This window comes from Diceros bicornis, chromosome 1 (genome assembly GCF_020826845.1).
Source record: "Diceros bicornis minor isolate mBicDic1 chromosome 1, mDicBic1.mat.cur, whole genome shotgun sequence".
Taxonomy (NCBI): Eukaryota; Metazoa; Chordata; class Mammalia; order Perissodactyla; family Rhinocerotidae; genus Diceros; species Diceros bicornis.
This window is the reverse complement of record NC_080740.1, coordinates 51187292-51212331: the sequence shown is the minus strand read 5'-3', so window position 1 is coordinate 51212331 and position 25040 is coordinate 51187292. Positions and strand designations below refer to the sequence as shown.

The 25040-nt window shown below is 37.0% G+C and overlaps 1 protein-coding gene across 1 annotated transcript in view; it reads left to right on the top strand.

Annotated features, from left to right (window-relative positions):
* MEIKIN (meiotic kinetochore factor) overlaps positions 1-25040 on the top strand; it is a 114248-nt gene that overhangs the window by 51906 nt on the left and 37302 nt on the right. Inside the window, exon 12 of the mRNA XM_058540583.1 lies at positions 3650-3769. Within this exon, the coding sequence (XP_058396566.1) occupies positions 3650-3769 (120 nt within the window). The remainder of the gene's footprint in view (positions 1-3649; positions 3770-25040) is intronic.

The following is a 25040-nucleotide window of genomic DNA, read 5'->3' as shown; positions in this document are numbered from 1 at the left end:
AACAGGAACGAGGCAGGGCTGCCCACTCTCACCACTCCTGTTCAACATAGTACTGGAGGTTTTGGCCAGAGCAATTAGGCAAGAAAAAGGAATAAAAGGAATCCAAATAGGTAACGAAGAAGTGAAACTCTCACTATTTGCAGATGACATGATTGTATATATAGAAAACCCTAAAGAATCTGTTGGAAAACTGTTAGAAACAATCAACAACTACAGCAAAGTTGCAGGGTACAAAATCAATCTACAAAAATCAGTTGCATTTCTATATGCTAGTAATGAACTAACAGAAAGAGAGCTCAAAAAGATAATACCATTTACAATTGCATCAAAAAGAATAAAATACCTAGGAATAAATCTTACCAAGGAGGTGAAGGACCTATACAATGAGAACTACAAGACATTATTGAGGGAAATCTACGATGACATAAAGAAATGGAAAGATATCCCATGCACGTGGATTGGAAGAATAAACATAGTTAAAATGTCTATATTACCTAAAGCAATCTACAGATTCAATGCAATCCCAATCAGAATCCCAATGACATTCTTCACAGAAATAGAAAAAAGAATACTAAAATTTATATGGGGCAACAAAAGACCCCGAATAGCTAAAGAAATCCTAAAGAAAAAGAACAAAGCAGGAGGCATCACAATTCCTGACTTCAAAACATACTACAAAGCAATAGTAATCAAAACAGCATGGTACTGGTACAAAAACAGACACACAGATCAATGGAACAGAATTGAAAGCCCAGAAATAAAACCACACATATACGGACAGCTAATTTTCGACAAAGGTGCTAAGGACATGCAATGGAGAAAGGAAAGTCTCTTCAATAAATGGTGTTGGGAAAACTGGACATCCACATGCAAAAGAATGAAAGTGGACCATGTGCTATCGCCATTCACAAAAATTAACTCAAAATGGATCAAAGACCTGAAGGTGAGACCTGAAACTATAAAACTCATAGAAGAAAATATAGGCAACACACTATTTGACATTGGGTTTAAAGGAATCTTTTCGGATGACATGCCTACCCAGACTAGGGAAACTAAAGAAAAAATAAACAAGTGGGACTTTATCAGACTAAAGAGCTTTTATAAGACAAATGAAATCAGAATCAAGATGAACAAACAACCAACCAGCTGGGAGAGAATATTTGCAAAACATACATCTGACAAGGGGTTGATCTCCATAATATATAAAGAACTCACACAATTGAACAACAAAAAAACAAACAACCCGATCAAAAAATGGGCAAAGGAAATGAACAGACACTTCTCCAAGGAAGATATACAGATGGCCAATAGGCACATGAAAAGATGCTCAACATCACTAATCATCAGGGAAATGCAAATCAAAACAACACTAAGATACCACCTCACGCCCGTTAGAATGGCTATAATCACCAAGACAAAAAACAACAAATGTTGGAGAGGATGTGGAGAAACAGGAACCCTCATACACAGTTGGTGGGAATGCAAATTGGTGCAGCCTCTATGGAAAACGGTATGGAGATTCCTCAAAGAATTAAAAATAGAGATGCCCTATGATCCAGCCATCCCACTACTGGGAATCTATCCAACGCACCTGAAATCAACAATCCAAAGAGGCTTATGCACCCCTATGTTCATTGCAGCATTATTCACCATAGCCAAGAAGTGGAAACAACCTAAGTGTCCCTCGACTGACGATTGGATTAAGAAAATGTGGTATATATATACAATGGAATACTACTCAGCCATAAAAAAAGACAAAATCGTCCCATTTGCAACAACATGGATGGGCCTGGAGCGTATTATGTTAAGTGAAATAAGCCAGAAAGAGAAAGACAAACACTGTATGATATCACTCATATGTGGAATATAAACCAACACATGGACAGAGAAAACTGGACTGTGGTTACCCGGGAAGTGGGGGTGGGGGGTGGGGGGTGGGCACAAGGGGTGAAGGGAGTCATATATGGGGTGATGGACAAACAAAAATGTACAACCCAAAATTTCACAATGTTAGAAACCATTAAAATATCAATAAAAAAAAAAAATCAAAAAAAAAAAAAAAATATTTCATTGTGTTGATGGCCATTTGGGTTGTTTCCACCTTTTGGCTGTTGTGAATAATGCTGCTGTAAACATTCAGGTACAAGCTTTTGTGTGGATATATGTTTTCATTTCTCTTGAGTATATACCTACTAGTAAAATTGCTGGGTTATGTAATAACTCTATGGTTAATTATTAGAGGAACTGCTAGATATTTTCCAATGTGATTGAACCATTTTACTCTCCCAGCAGCAGTGTATAAGTGTTCTGATTTGTCTGTAAGCTCACCAGTACTTACTATCATCCATCTTTTTGGGTATGAAGTGGTACCTCATTGTGATTTTGCACTTGAGCTTATTGGCCATTTGTGTATCTTCTTTGGAGAAATGTCTATTCAGATCCTTTGCTCATTTTTAAATTAGGCTATTTGTCTCTTTATTGTTGAGTTGTAAGAGTTCTTTATATATTCTAGATATTAGACCTTATTCAGATATATGATTTGCAAATATTTTCCCCCATTCTGTGGGTAAATTCTAGTATCTTTTCATAAATAAAAATACTTTTAAGAACATTTAATGTTCTTGATATTTTAAGGTCTACATTTTCTTACCAAATGAGTCCGAGACTGATTGCCCTTTGGTTCATTCCACAGCTCTCTGTCACCAGATGAGGCATGTGGATCCCCCTCAATTACAAGCTGTCAGTCCTTGGCTGGATGCCCCTAAAGAAGGCTAGTTGACTCAAGGACTTTGGGGGATTTTCATTTTCCAGGGTCTCACTTTAATGTGACATTCCTAACACTGTTCCAAGATACACATGGGTAGATGTGAAGTTGTTCTGTCCTCCTAAGAGGAAGAGGAGCTAGGTAAAGGCAGACACCCACCACTCTCCACCCTGCACTGCTGATAATCATTTCTGAGCACCCATGTGTGTGGTCTAGGCTAGGTTCAGGCCAGATTTCTCTAGTCAAATCTAACTGGTCAACATCACAGAGTTTCTTGGAGTCCCAGCCTAAAGAGTATGGCTCATGAGTCTGGTTTTAAATATTTTCAGTTGAATATAGAAATATGTGTTGATGTCAGGAACTTGATAGTGATGTGGATATGATACTCAAGAAAGAGTTCTATGTTAGAGACAGAGATTTTAAAATCTCTGGTGTTCAATTGGTAGGCAAGAAGACAGCAAGGGCAGAACACTGGGGAAGGCTGACATTGAAGGGAAGAGCATGGGAAATTATTCCAGCAGGTGTGGTTTCTGGGTAGATGAATTTCATTTAGTAGGAACTTGATAAATATTAATTGGATGAATGAATAGGAAAAAATTACATGATACTGTAGTAAACAAAAATTCCTATTTAAAAAATAACTTTAAAGCTAAAGAGCATTATAATCTTCTTTATAGATTGATTTGTCCCCAGTTAAACATGCATTTTTTGAAGAATTATTTCCAAATGTTAGCAATTATGTTAATTCAGATAAAATTGTTCATATGTCAAGGTCACAAGAAAATGCTTCTAATGAGATAGTATTTCAACTTTCCTTTAATTACTTAAAAATAATTGTTTTTCCAATGTTTAACTTCTACAAAAGAGTAATGTATTCTTTTATAGATTGATTTGTCCTCAGTGCAAAAAGCATCTGTTGAAGAACTATTTCCAAATGTCAGCAAATATGTTAATTCAAATGAAATTGTTTCTGGGTCAAGTTTGCAAGAAAATCCTTCAAATGAGGTAGTATTTTCCATTTTTCCTTTAATTACTATTATATTAGATACTTTGTATATGAGATACTTTAAGAAACCTGTAACTCAGCTGAGGCTGACATCATGTACATGTGGAGTAAGTATCAGTTACAATTCCAAATAAAGGATATTAGGCTGCCACAGCCAAAACACTTTGTATCATCAGGACTTGGGGATATTAAACAACCAGAAGAAGCAGTATTATCCTACTTTGATCCAAAACTCAGTTTTTGTCTGTACATATAAATTGTGGTCACCAACCTCACTATATTATGATGAATATATGGAAGTGCTATGCTCCATTAATAAAAAAGACATAAAATTCATGACTCTAAGAGCCGTGGTGGTGGGAGTAGAGAGAGGGGATGAGCAGAAAAAGAGAGAAGAACAGAAAGAGAGAGGGGGAGAGAGAAAGGGCCAGAGAGAGGGGCAGTGGGGGCAGACAGACAGAGTAAGACAGAGAAAGAGGCAGTACTTTAGGGATATGTAGTGGTTCAGTGTAGCTATACCTTTTCAGTGTGACCTGGGGTAAGGGTGGGGATCCAGGTGGTGCGGAGAAAGCTGGAGATGAGATGATAAAGATAAACAAGGGCCAAGATCATAAAGGGTCTTGCAATCCATATGAAGGAATTTGGATTTTTTTCCTGAGAGGAGCCAATAAAGAATTGTGAACAGGAGATGATATCAGATGTTCTTGTAAAGAGTTTATTCTGGCTCCAGCAGTGGAGAACAGATTGTAAAAGGCTGAGACTAGAGGGAGTTAGAGGGATGATCTCCTGAGCGGGGCGGGGGGGGGGGGGTGAGAGAGAGAGAGGGAGGGAGGGAGGGAGAGAGAGAGGGAGAGAAAATGTAGGATAAGAGGCTTAGGGAAAGTAAAAACAGTTTGAAATAGGAGTTTGGGGGAATGGAAGAACTAGGGAACACAAGATTATAGCACATTGTTGAGAGCCCAGTTGAAACTGAAAACTATTACTTTTTAAAAAGAATCTTTACTGACATATAATTGACATGCAGTGAACTGCGCATATTTAAAGTATAAAATTTGAAAGTCTTCATGTATATATGCACCTCTGAAACCACCACCACAATCAAGGTAGTGAAAATGTAACCAAGTGAGGGCTTGTTCTGCTCACCACAACCTTGAAGCCAGTCAATTGCAAGACGAGTCAGTGGTTGAGAGAGAGATTTATTCAATTAGCCAGTAAAATCAGAAGATGGTAGACTCATGTCCCAAAGACCATCTTAAACAAGCACAAAGTTTAAGCAGTTTTATAGGGCTAGTGGGCTATGAAGGAGGGGCTCAGGAATGTTGACCATCTGACATCAGCGACTGGAGACACCACACCAGATCTTTCAGTTGTCATCGATGATGGATGTTCAGCATAGATATTCTTCTCTGAGGAGCTCATCATATTCCTAAGAAACTCAAAAGAACAAAGTTATCATCTATCACTGTTAGGAGGTACATGTATCAGCCAGGAGCGAGCATGTTTCATGGAGGGTAGCTATTTATTTCCTAGGCTACATGCAAGGTAAAACATATACAGTGTAGGTGAATTAGTCAGAGGTGATTCTGAGTTACAATATGGCTTCCCTCATGTCAACCTTGTCCTAAGCCAGTATCAAAAATATCTATCACCAGGGGCCGGCCTGGTGGCACAAGCGGTTAAGTGCACGCGCTCCGCGGCAGCGCCCTGGGGTTCGCTGGTTTGGATCCCGGTAGTGCACCGACACACCGCTTGTCAAGCCATGCTGTGGCGGCGTCCCATATAAAGTGGAGGAAGATGGGCACAGATCTTAGCCCAGGCCAGTCTTCCTCAGCAAAAAGAGGAGGATTGGCAGATGTTAGCTCAGAGCTGATCTTCCTCACAAAAAAAAAAAAAATCCATCACCAAAAGTTTCCTCCTACCATTTTATAATTTCTTCCTTCCTGCCCCTGCTCCCCAAGCAACTACTGATCTAGTTACTGTCATTATAGATTGGGTTACATTTTCTTGAGTTTTGGAGTCATGAGAGACAGAGAGATTTTTTTGGTCTGGCTGCTTTCATTCGGCATAATTTTTCTGAGATTCATTTATGGTGCTGAGTATATCAATAGTTTGTTCCTTTTTATTGCTAAATAGTATTTAATTGTATGGTACACCAAAATTTATTTATCCTTTCACCTGTTTTTGGACATTTGGGTTGTTTAGTTGCTAGGAACATTCATGTACAAGTATTTGTATTGACAAAGACTCTCTCCTTGATCAAACTTCAGTTAGGCTTCTTTGAGCCCTCTTCTCAACTAGGCCTTGAACTGGGGCTTCTGTGTCCATCCTTGCTGAGTCCAGTTTTAGCAAGAATTCTGCAAAGTCAGTTTAGAGAGAGTTGCCCAGCCTGATATCTTATTACTGTGGCCTGCCTTTACCACCCTGGCCTATTAGGTCTAATTAGGTTCCTAGACCCAATTTCAACATGTGTGTGTGGAAGAGGGGATTTCTCCACATCTCTAACAAGCAATGCTCCAGAGACCAGCTGGGTGTCCTAGAATTCAACTCAATTCTGACACTGTCTACCCAGAGATGGTATCAGATTCCACAGGTAAAGGGCTCAGTCCTGCAAGACCACCCTTCACTTCAGACAACAATCGCAAGCCCAGGTTGTTACCTGTTCTTCTGACCGACTGGCTACAGATTGGAGACTCCCACGATCCCCTCCTTGGGTTCCATTAGTTTGCTAGAGCAGCTCACAGAACCCAGAAAAACATTTTGCTTACTAGATTACTGGTTTATTATAAAAGGATATAACAGGAACAGCCAGATGGATGAGATGCACAAAGCAAGCCGTGGGGAAAGGGCACAGAGCTGCCAAACTTTCTCCCAGGATGTGACTCTCCCCAAATCTCCACATCTTCACCAACCCAGAAGCTCTTCAAACCCTATCCTTTTGAGTTTTGTGTGTGTGTGTGTGAGGAAGATCAGCCCTGAGCTAACATCCAGGCCAATCCTCCTCTTTTTTTGCTGAGGAAGACTGGCCCTGAGCTAACATCCATGCCCATCTTCCTCCACTTTGTGTGGGACGCCGCCACAGCATGGCCTGACAAGCGGTGCGTGGGTGCGCGCCTGGGATCCGAACCCAGGCTGCCAGCAGCAGAGTGCATGCACCTAACCACTACGCCACGGGGCCAGCCCCTCCTTTTGAGTTTTTATGGAAGCTTCATTAAATAGGCATGATTGATTAAATCATTGGCCATTGGCAATTGATTCAACCTCCAGTCCCTTTTCCCTCCCTGGAGGTCAGGGGTGGGCCTGAAAGTTCCAACCCTCTAATCACATGGTTGGTTCCCCTGGCAACCAGCCCCCATCCTTAGGTGCAGTCCAAAAATAACCTCATTAACATAGCAAAAGACAACTTCCTTGCCTTCATCACTTATGAAGTTCCAGAAGTTTTAGGAGCTCTGTGCCGGAAGCAGGGATGGAGAACAAATGTATATTTCTTATTATAAATCACAATATCACGGGTCAGTTTAGCAAGAATCCCCTTACCCTTGATGTCCCATCTTAGTAATGTCCTAACCACTGATGCCCTCACTTTGCTCATTGGCTATAAATTCACAGCTGTCTTTACTGTATTTGGAGTTGAGCCTCATCTCTCTCATCTGTTGCAATGGTCTTGAATAAAGTATTCCTTATTGTTTTAACAAGTATCACAATAATTTTTTCTTTAAAAGTATGGATGTATATTTCCTTTTCTCTTGGGTAAATACCTAGGAGTGGAAATTCCCACTGTTTTCCAAAGTGGTTATACCATTTTACGTTTATACCAGCAGTGTTTGAGAGTTGTGCATTTTCTAAATTCAACACTTAGTATGGTCAGTCTTTTAATCTTAACCATTCTAATAGGTATGAAGTGATATCTTATTGTGGTTTAATTTGCATTTCCCTAATGGCTAATGATGTTGATCACATTTTCATGTGCTTCTTTGCCATCTGTATGTCTTCTTTGATGATATACCTGTTCAAATGTTTTGCCCATTTAAAAATTGGTTGATTTTCTTATTGTAGATTTTTGAGAGTTCTTTGTATGTTCTGGAGGCAAATCCTTTATCAGATATATGCTTTGAAAGATATTCTCCCAGTCTGCGCCTAATCTTTTCATCCACTCTACTGTCTTTTTGAAAAAATGAAAAAACAAACTTTTTTGTGGTACATTTTACATGTCATAAAATTCACCCATTTCAAGTTTACAATTCAATGATTTTTATTTTTATTTTTTTGGTGAGCAAGATTGGCTCTGAGCTAACATCTGTGCCAGTCTTCCTCTATTTTATATGTGGGATGCCGCCACAGCATGGCTGGATGAGTGATGTAGGTCAGTGGCCGGGATCTGAATCCGTGAACCACTGAATCTGTGAATCTGGGCCACTGAAGCGGAGGATGCGAACTTAACCACTAAGCCACCGGGCCGGCCCCTCAATGATTTTTAGTAAATTTATGGAGTAGTGTAATCGTAGCCGTATATCAGTTTTAGCACATTTTCATCCCTCTAGTAAGATCCCTTATGCCCATTTACAATTAAGCCCTGCTCCCACCGCCAGCCCCAGGCAAATACGAATCTACTTTCTGTCTCTAGAGCTACCTTTTCTGGGCATTTCATATAAATTAAATCATATAATATGTAGTTTCTTGTGAAACTGTCATTTGAAGAACATAAGTTTTTAACTTTGATGAAGTTCAACTTGTTGATTTCTTTTTATGGGGAGTGCCTTTGTTGTCATATCTAAGAAATATGGGTTTGTTTCTGGATTTTCTATACTGTTCCATTGATCTACTTGTCTATTTTTATGCTGTTATCACACCGGTATTATTATTAATAATATGGCACTACCATAATTATTGAAATCAGATAGTGTTAGCTCTCTGACTTTGTTCTTCTTTTTCAATTGTTTTGGCTATTCTAGGTCCTTTGCATTTCTTTTTTTTTTTCCCAGTTATTTTATTGAGGTCACATTGGTTTATAACATTCTGTAATTTAGGTATACATGATTATATATCAATTTCTGTAGAGACTGCATTGTGCTCACCACCAATAGTCTAGTTTTTATCCGTCACCATACATATGTGCCCCTTTACCCCTTTCACCCACACTCCACCCCATTCCCCTCTGGTAACCACTAATCTGTTCTCTTTATCCGTGTGTTTATCTTTCACATATGAGTGAAATCATACGGCCTTTGTCTTTCTCTGTCTGACTTATTTCACTTAACATCATACCCTCAAGGTCCATCCATGTTGTTGCAAATGGGACAATTTTGTCTTTTTTTATGGCTGAGTAGTAGTCCATGGTGTGTGTGTGTATATATAAATATATATATATACACGCACACACACACACACCACATCTTCTTTATTCATTCATCAGTTGATGGGCACTTGGGTTGCCTCCATGTCTTGGCTATTGTGAATAATGCTTCACTGAACATAGGGGTGCATAAATCTCTTTGAATTGTTGATTTCAAGTTCTTTGGATACATACCCAGTAGTGGGATAGCTGAATTATATGGTATTTCTATTTTTAATTTTTTGAGGGATTAAACAGAAATCCATGCTGTTTTCCACAGTGACTGCACCAGTTTGCATTCCCACCAGCAGTGTATGAGGGTTCCCTTTTCTCCACATCCTCTCCAGCATTTGTCATTTTTTGTCTTGGTAATTGTAGCCATTCTGACAGGTATAAGGTGATATGTCATTGTAGTTTTGATTTGCATTTCCCTAATAATTTGTGGTATTGACCATATTTTCATGTGCCTGTTGGCCATTTGTATATCTCCTTTGGAAAAATAATGTCTGTTCATATCCTCTGGCCATTTTTTGATCAGGTTGTTTGTTTTTCTGTTGTTGAGTTGAAAGACTTATTTATATATTTTGGAAATTAACTCCTTGTTGGATGTGTGATTTGCAAATACTTTCTTCCAGTTGGTGGATTGTCTTTTCGTTTTGTCCATGGCTTCCTTCGCCTTGCAGAAGCTTTTTAGTCTGAGGTAGTCCCATTTGTTTATTTTTTCTTTTATTTCCCTTGCCTGAGTAGACATGGTATTCAAAAAGATACTGCTAAGACGGATGTCAGAGAGTGTACTACCTGTATTTTCTTCTAGAAAGTTTTATGGTTTCAAGTCTTACATTCAAGTCTTTAATCCATTTTGAGTTAATTTTTTGTATGGTGTAAGATAATGGTCTACTTTCATTCTTTGCATGTGGCTGTCCAGTTTTCACAACACCATTTATTGAAGAGACTTTCCTTTCTCTTTTGTATGTTCTTGGCTTCTTTGTTGAAGATTGGCTGTCCATAGATATGTGGTTTTATTTCTGGGCTTTCAATTCTGGTTCATTGATCGGTGTGTCTGTTTTTGTACCAGTACCATGCTGTTTGGATTACTGTAGCTTTGTAGTGTATTTTGAAGTCAGGGATTGTGATGCCTCCAGCTTTGTTCTTTTTTCTCAGGATTGCTTGGGCTATTTGGAGTCTTTTGTTGTTCCATATAACTTTTGGGATTCTTTCTTCTATTTCCATGAAGAATGTCATTGGGATTCTGATTGGGATTGCATTGGATCGGTAGATTGCTTTAGGTAATACGGACGTTCTACTATGGTCATTCTTCCAATCTTTGAGCATGGAATGTCTTTCCATTTCTTTATGTCATCTTCATTTTCTTTCAGTAGTGTCTTATAGTTTTCAGTGTATAGGTCATTCACGTCCTTGGTTAAATTTATTCCTACATATTTTATCCTTTTTGTGGCAATTGTAAATGGAATTGTATTCTTGACTTCTCTTTCTGCCAGCTCGTTATTAGCATATAGAAATGCAACTGATTTTGTGTGTGTGTGTGTGTGAGGAAGATCAGCCCTGAGCTAACATCCATGCTAATCCTCCTCTTTTTGCTGAGGAACACTGGCTCTGAGTTAACATCTATTGCCAATCTTTCTCCTTTTTTTCCCCCCAAAACCCCAGTAGATAATTGTATGTCATAGTTGCACATCCTTCTAATTGCTGTGTGTGGGACGCGGCCTCAACATTGCCGGAGAAGCAGTGCATCGGTGCGTGCCCGGGATCCAAACCCTGGCTGCCAGTAGCGGAGCATGTGCGCTTAACCGCTAAGCCATGGGGCCGGCCCGCAACTGATTTTTATAAGTTGATTTTGTATCCTGAAACTTTGCTGTAGTTGCTGATTATTTCTAGTAGTTTTCTGGTGGATTCTTTAGGGTTTTCTATGTATAGAATCATGTAGTCTGCAAAAAGTGAGAGTTTCACTTCTTTCTTTCCAATTTGGATACCCTTTCTTTCTTTTTCTGGCCTAATTGCTCTGACCAAAACCTCCAGTACTATGTTGAATAGGAATGGTGAGAGTGGGCACCCTTGTCTTGTTCCTGTTCTCAGAGGGATGGGTTTCAGTTTTTCACCATTAATTATGATGTTAGCTGTGGGTTTGTCATATATGGTCTTTATTATGTTGAGGTACTTTCCTTCTATACCCATTTTATTGAGAGTTTTTATCGTAAATGGATGTTGGATCTTGTCAAATTCTTTCTCTGCATCTATTGAGATGATCATGTGGTTTTTATGCCTCATTTTGTTAATGTGGTATATCACATTGATTGATTTGTGGATGTTGAACAATCCCTGCATCCCTGGTATAAATCCCAATTGATCATAGTGTATGATCCTTTTAATGTGTTGCTGTATTTGGTTTGCCAATATTTTGTTGAGGATTTTTGCATCTATGTTCATCAGCAGTATTGGCCTGTAATTTTCCTTCATTGTGTTGTCCTTGTCTGGTTTTGGTATCAGGGTAGTGTTGGCCTCATAGAATGAGTTAGGAAGTGTTCCATCTTCTTCAATTTTTTGGAATAGTTTGAGAAGAATAGGTATTAAATCTTCTTTGAATGTTTGGTAGAATTCTCCAGAGAAGCCATCTGATCCTGGACTTTTGTTTTTTGGGAGGTTTTTGATTACTGTTTCAACCTTGTTATTTGTGATTGGTCTATTGAGATTCTGTATTTCTTTTGGGGAAGTTATATGAGTCTAAGAATTTATCCATTTCTTCTATGTTGTCCAATTTGTTGGCATATAATTTTTAATAGTGTTCTCATAATCCCTCATATTTCTGTAGTATCCATGGTAATTTCTCCTCTTTCATTTTTAATTTTATTTATTTGAGCCTTTTCTCTTTTTTTTCTTAGTGAGTCTAGCTAAGGTTTGCCAATTTTGTTTATCTTCTCAAAGAACCAGCTCTTAGTTTCATTAATCTTTTCACTGTTTTTTTAGTCTCTATTTCATTTATTTCTGCTCTAATTTTTATTATTTCCTTCCTTCTGCTGACTTTGGACTTTGTTTAATCTTCTTTTTCTAATTCTGTTAGGTGTAGCTTAAGATTACTTACTTGAGATTTTTCTTATTTGTTGAGGTGGGCTTGTATTGCTATATATTTCACTCTTAGAACCACTTTTGTTGTATCCCATAAGAGTTTGTATGTTGTGTTTTCATTTTTATTTGTCTCCAGGTATTCTGTTATTTCTCCTTTGATTTCTTCATTGATCCAGTGTTTGTTCAGTAGCATGTTAGTTAGTCTCTACATATTTGTGACTTTCCTAGCCTTTTTCTTATAGTTGATATCTAGTTTCATAGCATTGTGGTCAGAAAAGATGCTTGATATGATTTCAATCTTCTTAAATTTATTGAGGCCCAACATATGGTCAATCTTAGAGAATGTTCCACATGAACTTGGGAAGAGTGTGTATTCTGCTGTTTGAGGATGGAATGTTCTATATATACATATTAAGTCCATCTGTTCTAGTGTTTCATTTAAGTCCACTATTTCTTTATTGACACTTTGTCTGGGTGATCTTTTCGTTGATATAAGTGGGGAGTTGAGGTCCTCTACTATTATTGTGTTGCTGTCAATTTCTCCTTTTAGGTCTGTTAATAGTTGCTTTATATACTTCAGTGCTCCTGTGTTAGGTGCATATATATTCTTAAGTGTTATGTCCTCTTGGTGGACTGTCCCCTTTATCATTATATACTGCCCCTCTTAGTCTTTCATTGTCTTTTTTATCTTGAAGTCTGCTTTGTCTGATATAGTATGGCAATACCTGCTTTCTTTTGCTTGCCATTTGTTTGGAGTATCATCTTCCATCCCTTCATTCTGAGCCTATGTTCATCTTTAGAGCTGAGATATTTTTCGTGGAGGTTGCATATTACTGGGTCTTGTTTTTCAATCCATCCAGCGACTCTGTGTCTTTTGATTGGAGAATTCAATCCATTTACATTTAGAGTGATTATTGCTATACGAAGGCTTAATACTGACATTTTGTCTCTTGTTTTCTGTTTTTCTATAGTTCCGTTGTTTCTCTTCCCTTGTATTTCTGATTGCCATTTCTGTTTACTGGTTTTCTGTGATGGTTTTCTCAGTTTTCTCCTTATTTATGATTTGTGGCTCTTCTCTGATTTTTTGTTTAGTGGTTACCATGAGGTTTGTATAAAAGATCTCATAGATGAGATAGTCCATTTTCTGATAGCCTCTTATCTCCATTAGCCTGAGCACATTCCATCCTTTTCCTCATCCCCTTCTGAGTTATTGTCATAAATTATTCTACTTTGTGTTGTGAGTTTGTGAGTAAATTGAAGTACTTATGGTTGTTTTTGATGCTTTCCTTCCCTTTATCTTTTATGTTATAATTAAGTGTTTGCTAACCTGTTCTGATAGAGAGCTGCCATTTTCTGATTTTGTCTATCTCCTTGTTCAAAGCTTTGTAAACCTTTGCCTTTTAGTTTCAGGTATGAGGGCTTCCTTCATGATTTCTTGTAAGGGAGGTCTAGTGGCAATGAACTCCCTCAGCTTTTGTTTATCAGGGAAAGCTTTTATTTCTCCATTGTATCTGAAGGATTGTTTTGATGGATAGAGTTTTCTGGCTGAAAGTTTTTGTTTTTCAGTATTTTGAATATATCATTCCATTCTCTCCTAGCCTCTAAGGTTTCTGCTGAGAAATCCACTGAAAGCCTGAAAGGGGTTCCTTTGTAGGTTATTTTTCTTCTGCCTTGCTGCCCTTAATATTTTTTCTTTGTCATTGACTTTTGCCAGTTTTACTGCTATTTGCTTTAGAGAAGGTCTTTTTACATTGATGTAATTAGGAGTTCTATTGGCTTCATCTACTTGTAAGTCTAGTTTCTTCCCCAGGTTTGGGAAGTTTTCAGCTTTTATTTCTTTGAAGAAGCTCTCTGCTCCTTTCTCCCTCACTTTTCCCTCTGGAATACCTATAATCCTTATGTTTCTTTTCCTAATTGAGTCGGATATTTCTCAAAGAATTTCTTCATTTATTTAAAATCTGATTTCTCTCTCCACCTCCACCTGAAGCATTTCTGTGTTTATATCCTCTAAATCTCTAATTCTGTCCTCCATAACTCTATTCAGCTAAAAATAGAGCTATTTCAGCTCTATTTTTTAAGGATTCTAGATTATTTTTTATCTCATTAATTGTGTTCTTAATATCCAGAATTTCTGTTTGTTTCTTTTTTTAGAGTTTCAGTCTCTTTGGTGAAGTATTCCTTCTGCTCATTAATTTTATTCCTGAGCTCATTGAACCATCTTTCTGAGTTTTCTTGTAACTTGTTGAGTTTCTTTATGACAACAATTTTGAATTCTCTATCATTTAGATTGTAAATTTCTGTGACTTCAGGATTGGTTTCTGGAGACTTGTCCTTTGCCTTCTACTCTGAGGTGTTACTGTAGTTTTTCATGGTGTTTGATGAACTGATCCTTTGCTGGCCCATTTGTGGTAGTATCAGGTCACAGATTCCACCTGCCACTGCTGAGGGGAGGCAGGAGCTGTGTTTCTGATCCTGCTGCATTTGCTGGAAGTTGTGTAGGTACAGCGGCTCTGTGTTTGTGTGTCTGGCCACAGCCACTCAGCGGGTTGCTCTTGTGGTGGCGAGGCCTCTGTGTTCAGCAGGTGGGTTACACAAGCATGGGCTGGCACTGTGCTCGCTGGTGGTTTCACTGAGCCGCTGTGCTCAGTATGCGGGGCACCCTTGCAGGGCCTGAGCCACAGCCACTCAGTGGGGAGCATTCCCACTGGCAGGTCCACCGGGACACAGTTGGCACTCCCACAGGCCAGTCTACCCCTCCGAAGGCCTTCGCATATGCGCCAGGCTGCCCCAGCCTCCTCTTACAGTCGTGCTGGTCACTGTGCTTGGTGGGCAGGGCTCCTTCACGGGGGCTGAGCCACAGTCACTTGGTGGGGAGTGTTCCCACTGATGGGGCTGCCGGGGTGCAGTGGGTGCTCCCACAGGCTAGGCTATCCCTCTGAAGGTGTTCACATGTGCGCTGGGCTGCCCCCACCTCCTCTTACATTCATGCTGGTCTCTGTGCTTGGTGGGCAGGTCTCCTTCCTGGGGGCTGAGCCACGGCCACTCAGTGAGCGTTCCTACTGGCAGGGCTGCCGTGGCATGGTGGACACTCCTCTAGGCTGGGTTATTCCTCTGATAGCATTCACATGCAGGCTGGGCTGCCCGTGCCTCCTTTTAGAGTCACATTGGCCACTGTGTAAGTCTCTGTGACCTGGCTCGCTGCTGCTGGGGAGGGGGTGGGGTGTGTTCACCCAGTTTCACTGCTTCCCGGGGATCCATTCCACCCACCTTTAGATGTATAGATGTGTAGTTCTCTCAGGCATCTTGTGCTGTGTGGGAATCCTCTGTTGGTTAATGAATGAATGTTTAGTTGTAATTTAGAAGAGGAGCGACAAAGGGAACAGCTCACTCTGCCATGTTGCTGACGGCACCACACGCTGTGCATTTCTATGTGAATTTTAGAATCAGCTTGTCAATTTCTGTGGAAAAAAAAAACCTTATTGGATTTTGATTAGGGTTGCATTGAATCTGTAGATTAATTTGGGGATAATTGACTTTGTAACAATATTGAGTCTTCCAACCCAAGAACAAGGTGTATTTATCCATTTATTTAAAGGTTTCCTTTACTTTCTCTAAGAAATATTTTGTAGTTTTTACTGTGTAGGTCATTATTCCCACCTGATGTCGTTATTTCCCACATGATGTCAGTATGTCCTATTTTTGAGGCTATTATAAATGGTATTCTTAATTTCAATTTCTGACTATTCAGTGCTACCCTATAGAAATATAAATTTTTTGTATACTGATTATTATATTAAGTCTGCTTAGGCTGCCATAACAAAATGCCATAAACTTGGTGGCTTAAACAATAGAAATTTATTTTCTCACAGTTCTGGAAGCTGGAAAGTCCCAGATCAAGATGCTGGCCTATTTATTTCCTGGTAGGACTCTCTTCTTGGCTTGTAGACAGCCACATTCTTGCTATGGCTTCACATGGCCTTTTCTCTCTTCACATGAAGAAAGAGAGAGCTCTCATGTTTCTTCCTCTTCTTATAAGGGTACCAGCCCTCTCAGATTAGGGCCTCACCCTTATGAATTCATTTAAACTTTATCACCTTCTCACAGACCCCATCTCCAAATACAGTCTCATTGGAGGTTAGGGCTTCAACATATGAATTTTGTGGGGACACAAACATTCAGTTCATAACAAGGACACTACAAACTTGCTCAACTTAATTATTAGTTCTAGTAAGTTCTTTTTTTCCCTAAGGTTCCATCAGACCACAGATGGCAATTATGTCATCTGTGAATAAAAACAGTTTTACTTCTTCCTTTTCAATCTGGAGGTTTTTTATTTTCTTACTTAATTACACTGGCTAGATCCTCTTATGCAATACTGAGTGAGAGCAGTGGGGAAAGCAGACATCCTTGCCTTCTTTCTGTACTTTGAGGGAAAACATTCAGTAGTTCACTATTAAGTATGATATTAGCTGGAAGTTTTTCTTAGGTTGAGGAAGTTCCTTTCTATTCCTTATATACTTGAGAGTTTTTATCAAAAATGAATGTTAGACTTTTGCCAAATGCACTTTTTGTGCCTATTAAGATGATCATAGAGTTTTTATTTTTCAGTTTATTAATATGGTGAATTGATGATGATGGTGAATTGAATATAGTATATTGATTGATGTTCTAATCTTAAACCAATGTTGCATCCTGAGATAAACTCCACTTGGTTGTAGTGTATTTTTCTTTTTATATATTGTCAGATTAAATTTGCTAAAATTTTTTTAAGAATTTTTTCATCAATGTTCATTAGGATCTATAGTTTTATTTTCTTTGGATGCCTATGTGTGAGTTTTGTATCAGAGTAATGCTAGCCTCATAGAAGAAGTTGGGAAGTATTACTTCCTCTTCAATTTTCTGGAAAAGAACTAGAATTATTTCTATCTTTAATGTTTGGTAGAACCAGTGAAGCCATCTAGGCCTGGAGTTTTCTTTGTTGGGAGGAAATAAGCTACAATAAAAATCTCTTTAGGGCTATTCAATTTATTTTTTTCTTCTTGAGTGAACTTTGGTAATTTGTGTATTTCAAGGAATTTGTCCATTTCCTATAAGTTATGAAATTTATTGTCAAATGTTGCTTATAATAGTCTATTATTCTTTTAATATCCTGGCATCTGTAGTAATGTAATCTTTCTCGTTCCTGACGTTGGTAATTTGTGTCTTCTTTTTTTTTTCCTGATCAATCTGGCTAGAAGTTTGGTTTCATTGATTTTTCTGTATTGTTTTTCTATTTTCTATTTCATTGATTTGTGCTCTGATATTTATTATTTTCTTTCATTTGCTTACTTTGGGTTTAATTTGCTCTTCTTTTTCTACTTTCTTAAGGTGGAAGCTGAGGTCATTGATATGAGACCTTTCTTCTTTTCTAGTATAAGTGTTTAATGCTACAAATTTCCCTCAACTACTGCTTAGCAGCATCCCACAAATTTTGGCATGCTGCGTTTTCATTTTCATGCAGTTTAAATACTTTCCACTTGCCCTATTTATTTATTCTTTGTTGCATGAGATGTTTAGAAGTGTACTATTTCCTGTCCAGATATTTAGAAATTTTCCAGAGATATTTCTGTTACTGATTTCTGATTTAATTCCATTGTGGTCTGAGACCATACTTCGTATGTCTTGAATCCTTTTAAATTTATTGAGACATGTTTTATAACCCATATGGTTTATTTTGTAAATGTTCTGTGTGCACTTGAGAATAATGTGTATTCTGCTTTTGTTGGGTAGAATGGTCTATAAATGTCAATCATGTCAGGTTAATTGGTAGTAATGTTCAAGTCGACTATATCCTTGCTGATTTTTTGCCTTTGATCTATCAATTATTAAGAGGTATTGAAATTTCTGACTATAATGGTGGATTTGTCTATTTCTCCTTTCAGTTCTATCCTTTTTTTTTCATATATTTTGAAGCTCTGTTACTAGGTGTATAAACATTTAGGATTATTTAGGATTGTTGTGTCCTCTTGATTAATTCACCCCTTTATCATTATGAAAGATCTTCTTTATCCCTGGTAATATTCTTTGCACAGAAATCTAGTTTGTCTGATATTAATATAGCTACTCCAGCTTTCTTTCTCCCCCCCCCCAAAGCCCCAGTAGATAGTTATATGTCATAGTTGCACATCCTTCTAGTTGCTGCACGTGGGACGTGGCCTCAGCATGGCTGGAGAAGCGGTGCGTCGGTGCACGCCCGGGATCCGAACCTGGGCCACCAGTAGTGTAGCACGCGCACTTAACTGCTAAGCCACGGGGCTGGCCCAACTCCAGCTTTCTTTTGCCTGTTGTTAATATAGTATATATTTTTACATCCTTTTACTTTTTTAAAAAAAATATTTTTTTAGAGAAGTTTTAAGTTTACAGCAAAATCGAGAGAAAAGTGCAGAGATTTCTCATGTACCCACGAATCCCACACATGTATAGCCACCACTATTATCAACATCGTTCATCAGAATGGTACATTTTTTACCAAGGATTCACCTACATTGACATGTCATAATCACCCAAAGTCCATAGTTTAACTTAGAGTTCACTCTTGATATTCTACATTCTATGGATTTGGACAAAAGTATAATGACATAATTCCATCATTATAATATCATACAGAGTATTTTCACAGCCCTAAAAATCCTCTGCACTTTACCTATTCATCTCCCCTCACCACCACCCTGCCCCGCCAGGAACCACTGGTCTGTTTACTAACTCCATAGTTTTGCCTTTTCCAAAATGTCATATGTATGGAATCACACAGTATGTAGCCTTTTCAGATTGGCTTCTTTCACCTAGTAATATGCATTTAAGTTTCCTCCGTATCTTTTCTTGACTTAATAGCTCATTTCTTTTTAGCATTGAATAACATTCCATTGTCTGGATATACCACAATTTATCCATTCACCTACTGAAGGACATCTTGGTTGCTTCCAAGATTTGGCAATTACAGATCTTTCTTGACTTATGATGGAGTTATGTCCCAATAAACCCATTGTGAGTTGAAAACATCATGAGTCGAAAATACATTTAATACACCTAACCTACCAAACATCATAGCTTAGCCTATTCTACCTTAAACATGCTCAGAACACTTACATTAGCCTACAGCTGGACAAAATCATCTAACACAAAGCTTATTTTATACTAAAGTGTTAAATATCGCATGTAATTTATTGAATACTGTACTGAAAGTGAAAAACAGAATGATTGTATGAGTACAGTATGGTTGTGTGTGTATCACTTGTTTACCCTCGTGACCGTGTGGCTGACTGGGAGCTTTGGCTCATTGCCACTGCCCAGCATCATGAGAGTATTGTACCGCGTATTGCTAGCCAAGGAAAAGATCAAAATTCAAATTCTGAAGTATGATTTCTACCTAAATGCATATCACTTTCACACCATCGTAAAGTTGAAAAATCGTAAGTTGAACCATCGTTAAGTCAGGGATCATCTGTGTGAATAAAGCTGCTATAAATATCCATGTACAGGTGTTTGTGTGGACATAAGTTTTCAACTCATTTAGGTAAATACTATGGAGTGAAATTTCTGGATGGAATGGTAAGAGTATGTTTAGTTTCATAAGAAACTACCAAACTGTCTTACAAAATGGCTGTACAGTTTTGCATGCCACTAGCAAAGAATGAGAGTTCCTGTTGTTCTGCATCCTCACCAACATTTACTGTTGTCAATATTTTGGATTTTGGCCATTCTATTAGGTGTGTTGTGGTATTTTATTATTGTTTTAATTTGCATTTCCTTGATGTGGAAATATGATGTAGATCATCCTTTCTTACGCTTCCTTGCCATCTCTATATCCTCTTTGGTGAGGTGTCTGTTTAGGTTTTTGGCCCATTTTCTAATCCTATTGTTTGTTTTCTTATTGTTGAGTTTTAAGAGTTCTTTGTATATTTTTGATAACAGTCCTTTATCAGATGTACCTTTTGCAAATATTTCCTCCCGAATTGTGGCTTGTCTTCTAATTCTCTTGATACTGTATTTCACAAAGCAAAAGTTTTTAATTTTAATGAAGTCTAGCTCATCAATGATTTCTTTCATGGATTGTGTTTTCGGTGTTGTGTCTAAAAAGGTATCACCATACCCAAAGTCATCTAGGTTTTCTCCTATGTTATCTTCTAGGAGTTTTATAGTTTTGCATTTTACATTTAGATCTATGATCCATTTTGAGTTAATTTTGGTGAAGGATGTAAGGTCTGTGTCTAGATTCATTTTTTTTTTTTGCATGTGGATATCTATTGTTCCAGCACCATCTGTTGAAGAGACTGTCTTTGCTCCATTGTATTGCCTTTGCTCCTTTGTCAAACGAGTATATTTATGGGGGTCTATTTCTGGGTGCTCTATTCTGTTCCATTGATTTATTCGTCTATTCTTTCACCAACACCACACTCTCTTGATGACTGTAGCTTTATAGTAAGTCTTGAAGTTGGATAGTATCAGTCGTCTGACTTCTTTGTTCTTCTGCAATACTGTGTAGGCTATTCCGGGTCTTTTGCCTCCCCACATACTTTAGAATCACTTTGTCATATACATAAAATAACTTTCTGGGATTTTGATTGCGATTGCATTGAATCTATTGATCAAGTTGGAAAGAAATGTCATAATGACAATATTGAACTTCTTATCCATGAACATGGAATACCTCTTCATTTATTTAGTTCTTTTTTGATTTCTTTCATCAGAGTTTTATAGTTTTCCTTCTATAGAACTTACACATATTTTGTTACATTTATACCTAAATAGTTCATTTTTGGAGGTGCTAATATAAATGGTAATGTGCTTTTAATTTTAAATTTCAATTGTTCTTTGTTGGTATATAGGAAAGCAATTGACTTTTGTATATTAGCCTTGTATCCTGCAACCTTACTATAATTGCTTATTAGCTCCAGGAGTTTTTTTGTTGATTCTTTCAGATTTTTTACATAAACAATCATGTCATCTACAAATAAAAACAGTTTTATGACTTCCTTCACACTATGTATATTTTTTATTTCCTTTTCTTGTCTTATGGCATTAGCAAAGACTTCCAGCACAATGTTGAAAAGCAGTGGTAAGAGGGGACTTTCTTGCCTTGTACCTGATCTTAGTGGAGAGTTTCGAGTTTCTCACCATTAAGTATGATGTTAACTATAGGTCTTTTATAGATATTCTTTATCAAGTTGAGGAAGTTCCCTTCTATACCTGGTTTACTGAGAGTTTTTATCATGAGTGGGTGTTGGATTTTGTCAAATGCTTTTTCTGAATCTATTGATATGGTCATGTGGTTTTTTTCTTCCTTAGCCTGTTGATGTGATGGGTTGAATTAATTGATTTTCAAATGATGAACCAGCCTTGCGTACCTGAGTTAAATCCCACTTGGTCATGGTGTATAATTCTTCTTATACATTGTTGGATTCAATTTGCTAATATTTTGCTGAGGATTTTTGCATATATGTTCATGAGAGATATTAGTTTTCTTTACTTGTAATGTCTTTGTCTAGTGTTGGTATTAGGATAATGCTAGCCCCTCTGCTTCTATCCTTTGAAAGCGATTGTAGAGAATTGGTATAATTTCTTCCTTAAATGTTTGGTACAATTCACCAGTGAACCCATCTGGGCCTGGTGCTTTCTGTTTTGGTAGGTTATTAATTATGGATTCAATATCTTTAATAGATATAGGCCTATTTAGATCATCTGTTTCTTCTTGTGTGCATTTTGGCTGATTGTGTCTTTCAAGGAATTGGTCCGTTTCATCTAACTTATCAAATTTGTAGGTATAAAGTTGGTTATAATATTCCTTTATTATCCTTTTAATTTTCATGGACTTTGTAGTGATGTCTTCTGTTTCATTTCTGATAGTAGTAATTTGTGTTATTTCTCTCTTTTTTTAGTTATCCTGGTTAGAGGCTTATCAATTTTATTGATCTTTTCAAAGAACTAGCTTTTGGTTTCATTGATTTTGTCTATTGATTTCCTGTTTTCACTTTCATTGATTTTTATTCTAATTCTTATTATTTCTTTTCTTCAGCTTACTTTGGATTTAATTTGCTCTTTTGTTTTCTAATTTCCTAAGGTGGAAACATAGATTCTTGATTTTAGATATTTCTTCTTTTCTAACATATACATTCAATTGTATAAATTTCTCTCTAAATACTGCTTTTGCTGCATCCCACAAATTTTGATAAGTTGTGTTTTCGTTTTTATTTAGTTCAAAATATTTTAGAATTTATCTTGAGATTTCTTCTTTGACCCATGTATTATTTATAAGTGTCTTGTTTACTCTCCAAGTATTTTGGGATATTCCAGCTGTCTTTCTGTTATTGATTTCTAGTTTAATTTCATTGTGGTCTTTTAGCACATATTGTATGATTTCTATTATTTTAAACTTAAGATGTGTTTTATGGCCTAGAGTGTCATCTATCTTGGTGACTGTTCCATGTGAGTTTGAGAAGAACGTGTGCAGATTGCTGTTTTTGGATGAAATAATCGATAGATGACCATTATATCCAGTTGATTGATGGTGCTGTTGAGTTCAACTATATCTTTACTTATTTTCTGCCTGCTGGATCTGTCCATTTCTGAGAGGTTATAAAGTCTCCAAGTACAATAATGGATTTATCTATTTCTCTTTACACTTCTGTCAGTTTTTGCCTTATGTAGTTTGATGCTCTGTTGTTAGGCTCAACATTAAGAATTTTTATGTCTTCATGGAGAATTGACCTATTTATCATTATGTAATGCCCTTCTTAACTTTCCTTACTTTGAAGTGTGCTCTATCTGAAATTAATATAGCTACTCCCACTTTCTTTTGATTAGTGTTAGCATGTTATGTCTTTCTCCATTTACTTTTAATCTATATGTGTCTTTATATTTAAAGTGTGTGTTTTGTAGACAACATACAATTGGGTTGTGTTTTTTGTTTCACTCTGACAATCTCCATCTTTAAATTGGTGCATTTAGGCCATTGACATTCAAAGTTACTATTGATATAGTTGAATTAATATCTAGCATATTTGCTACTGTTTTCTATTTGTTGCCCTTCTCCTTTGTTTCTATTTTTGTCTTCCACATTTTTTCTGCCTGTTGCGGTTTTAATTGAGCATTTTGTATGATTCCATTTTCTCTCTTTTCTTAGCACATTAGTTATACTTTAAAACTTTTTTTTAGTGGTTGCCCTAGTGTTTGCAATATACATTTACAACTAATCCAAGTCCACTTTTAAATAACACTATACCACTTCATGGGTAATACAAATACCTTATAATACCAAAATAATCCTAATTCATTCCTCACATGACTTGTATCATTGTTGTCATTCATTTCACTTGTATAAAAGCATACATAAGTATATATATGTATATACACACACACATAAGATATATACATAAGCATACATAATTGAATTCATTATTGCTGTTATTATTTTGAACAAACTATTATCTGTTAAATCAATTAAGAATTGATTTCTTATTTTAATTGACAATTGATTTTTCAATTAAGAAAAATAAAAGATTTTATCTTCACTTATTTATTCTCCAATGCTCTTCTTTTCTTTATATAGATCCAAGTTTCTGACCTATATCATTTTCCTTCTCCGTGAAGAACTTCCATTAATATTTCTTGCAAAGCAGGGTTACTAGCAACAAATTCCATCAATCTGTGTTTGTCTGAGAAAGTGTTTATTTTTCCTTCACTTTTGAGGGATAATATAGGGTGCAGAAATCTAGCTTGGTGGAGTTTTTTCTCTCAGCACTTTAAATATTTCACTTCACTCTCTTCTTGCTTGGATGGTTTCTGAGGAAAAGTCTGTAATTCTTATCTTTTCTCTTGTATAGATAAGGTGTTTTTTTCCCTCTGGCTTCTTTCAAGATTTTTTTCTTTCTGTTTTATTTTATGATATTTGAATATAATATGCCTAGGTGTAATTTGGGGGACATTTATCCTGCTTGGTGTTCTTGAAGCTTCCTGGATCTGTGGTTTGCTGTCTGACATTAATTTGGGAAAATTCTCAATCACTATTGTTTCAAGTATTTCTTCTGTTCCTTTCTCTCTTTCTTCTCCTTCTAGTATTCCTATTATACATATGTTACACCTTTTGTAGTTGTTCCACAGTTTTTAGATATTCTGTTCTGTTTCTTTTTTTTCAGTCTTTTTTCTTTTTGCTTTTCAATTTTGGAAGTTTCTATTGTCATATACTCAAACTCAGATAATCTTTCCCCCGCCATGTCCAGCCTACTAATAATTCATCAAAGGCATTCCTCATTTCTGTTACAGTATTTTTTATCTTTAACATTTCTTTTTTGTTCTTTCTTAGCATTTGTATCTTTTTGCTTACATTATCCATCTGTTTTTACATGCCATCTACTTTATCCAGTAGAGCCCTTTGCATATTAATCATAGTTGTTTTAATTTCTCGGTCTTATGATACCAAGATCCTTGCCATGTTTGGTTGTGATGCTTGCTCTCTCCTTCAAATTGTGTTTTTTGCCTGTGGTACGCCTTGTAAGTTTTTTTTGATAGCTATACATGATATCATATTAAAAGGAACTGCTGGGAAACAAAGCAAGCCTCAATAAATTTAAGAAGATTGAAATCATAACAAGCATCTTTTCAGACCATAAGGCTATGAAACTGGAAATGAACCAGGAAAAAAAAACTGGGAAAGTGACAAAAATGTGGAGATTAAACAACATGCTACTGAACAACCAATGGGTCATTGATGAAATTAAAGGAGAAATCAAACACTATCTGGAAACAAACGAAAATGATAACATGCCATATCAAACCATATGGGACGCAGCAAAAGCGGTCCTGAGAGGGAAACTCATAGCGATACA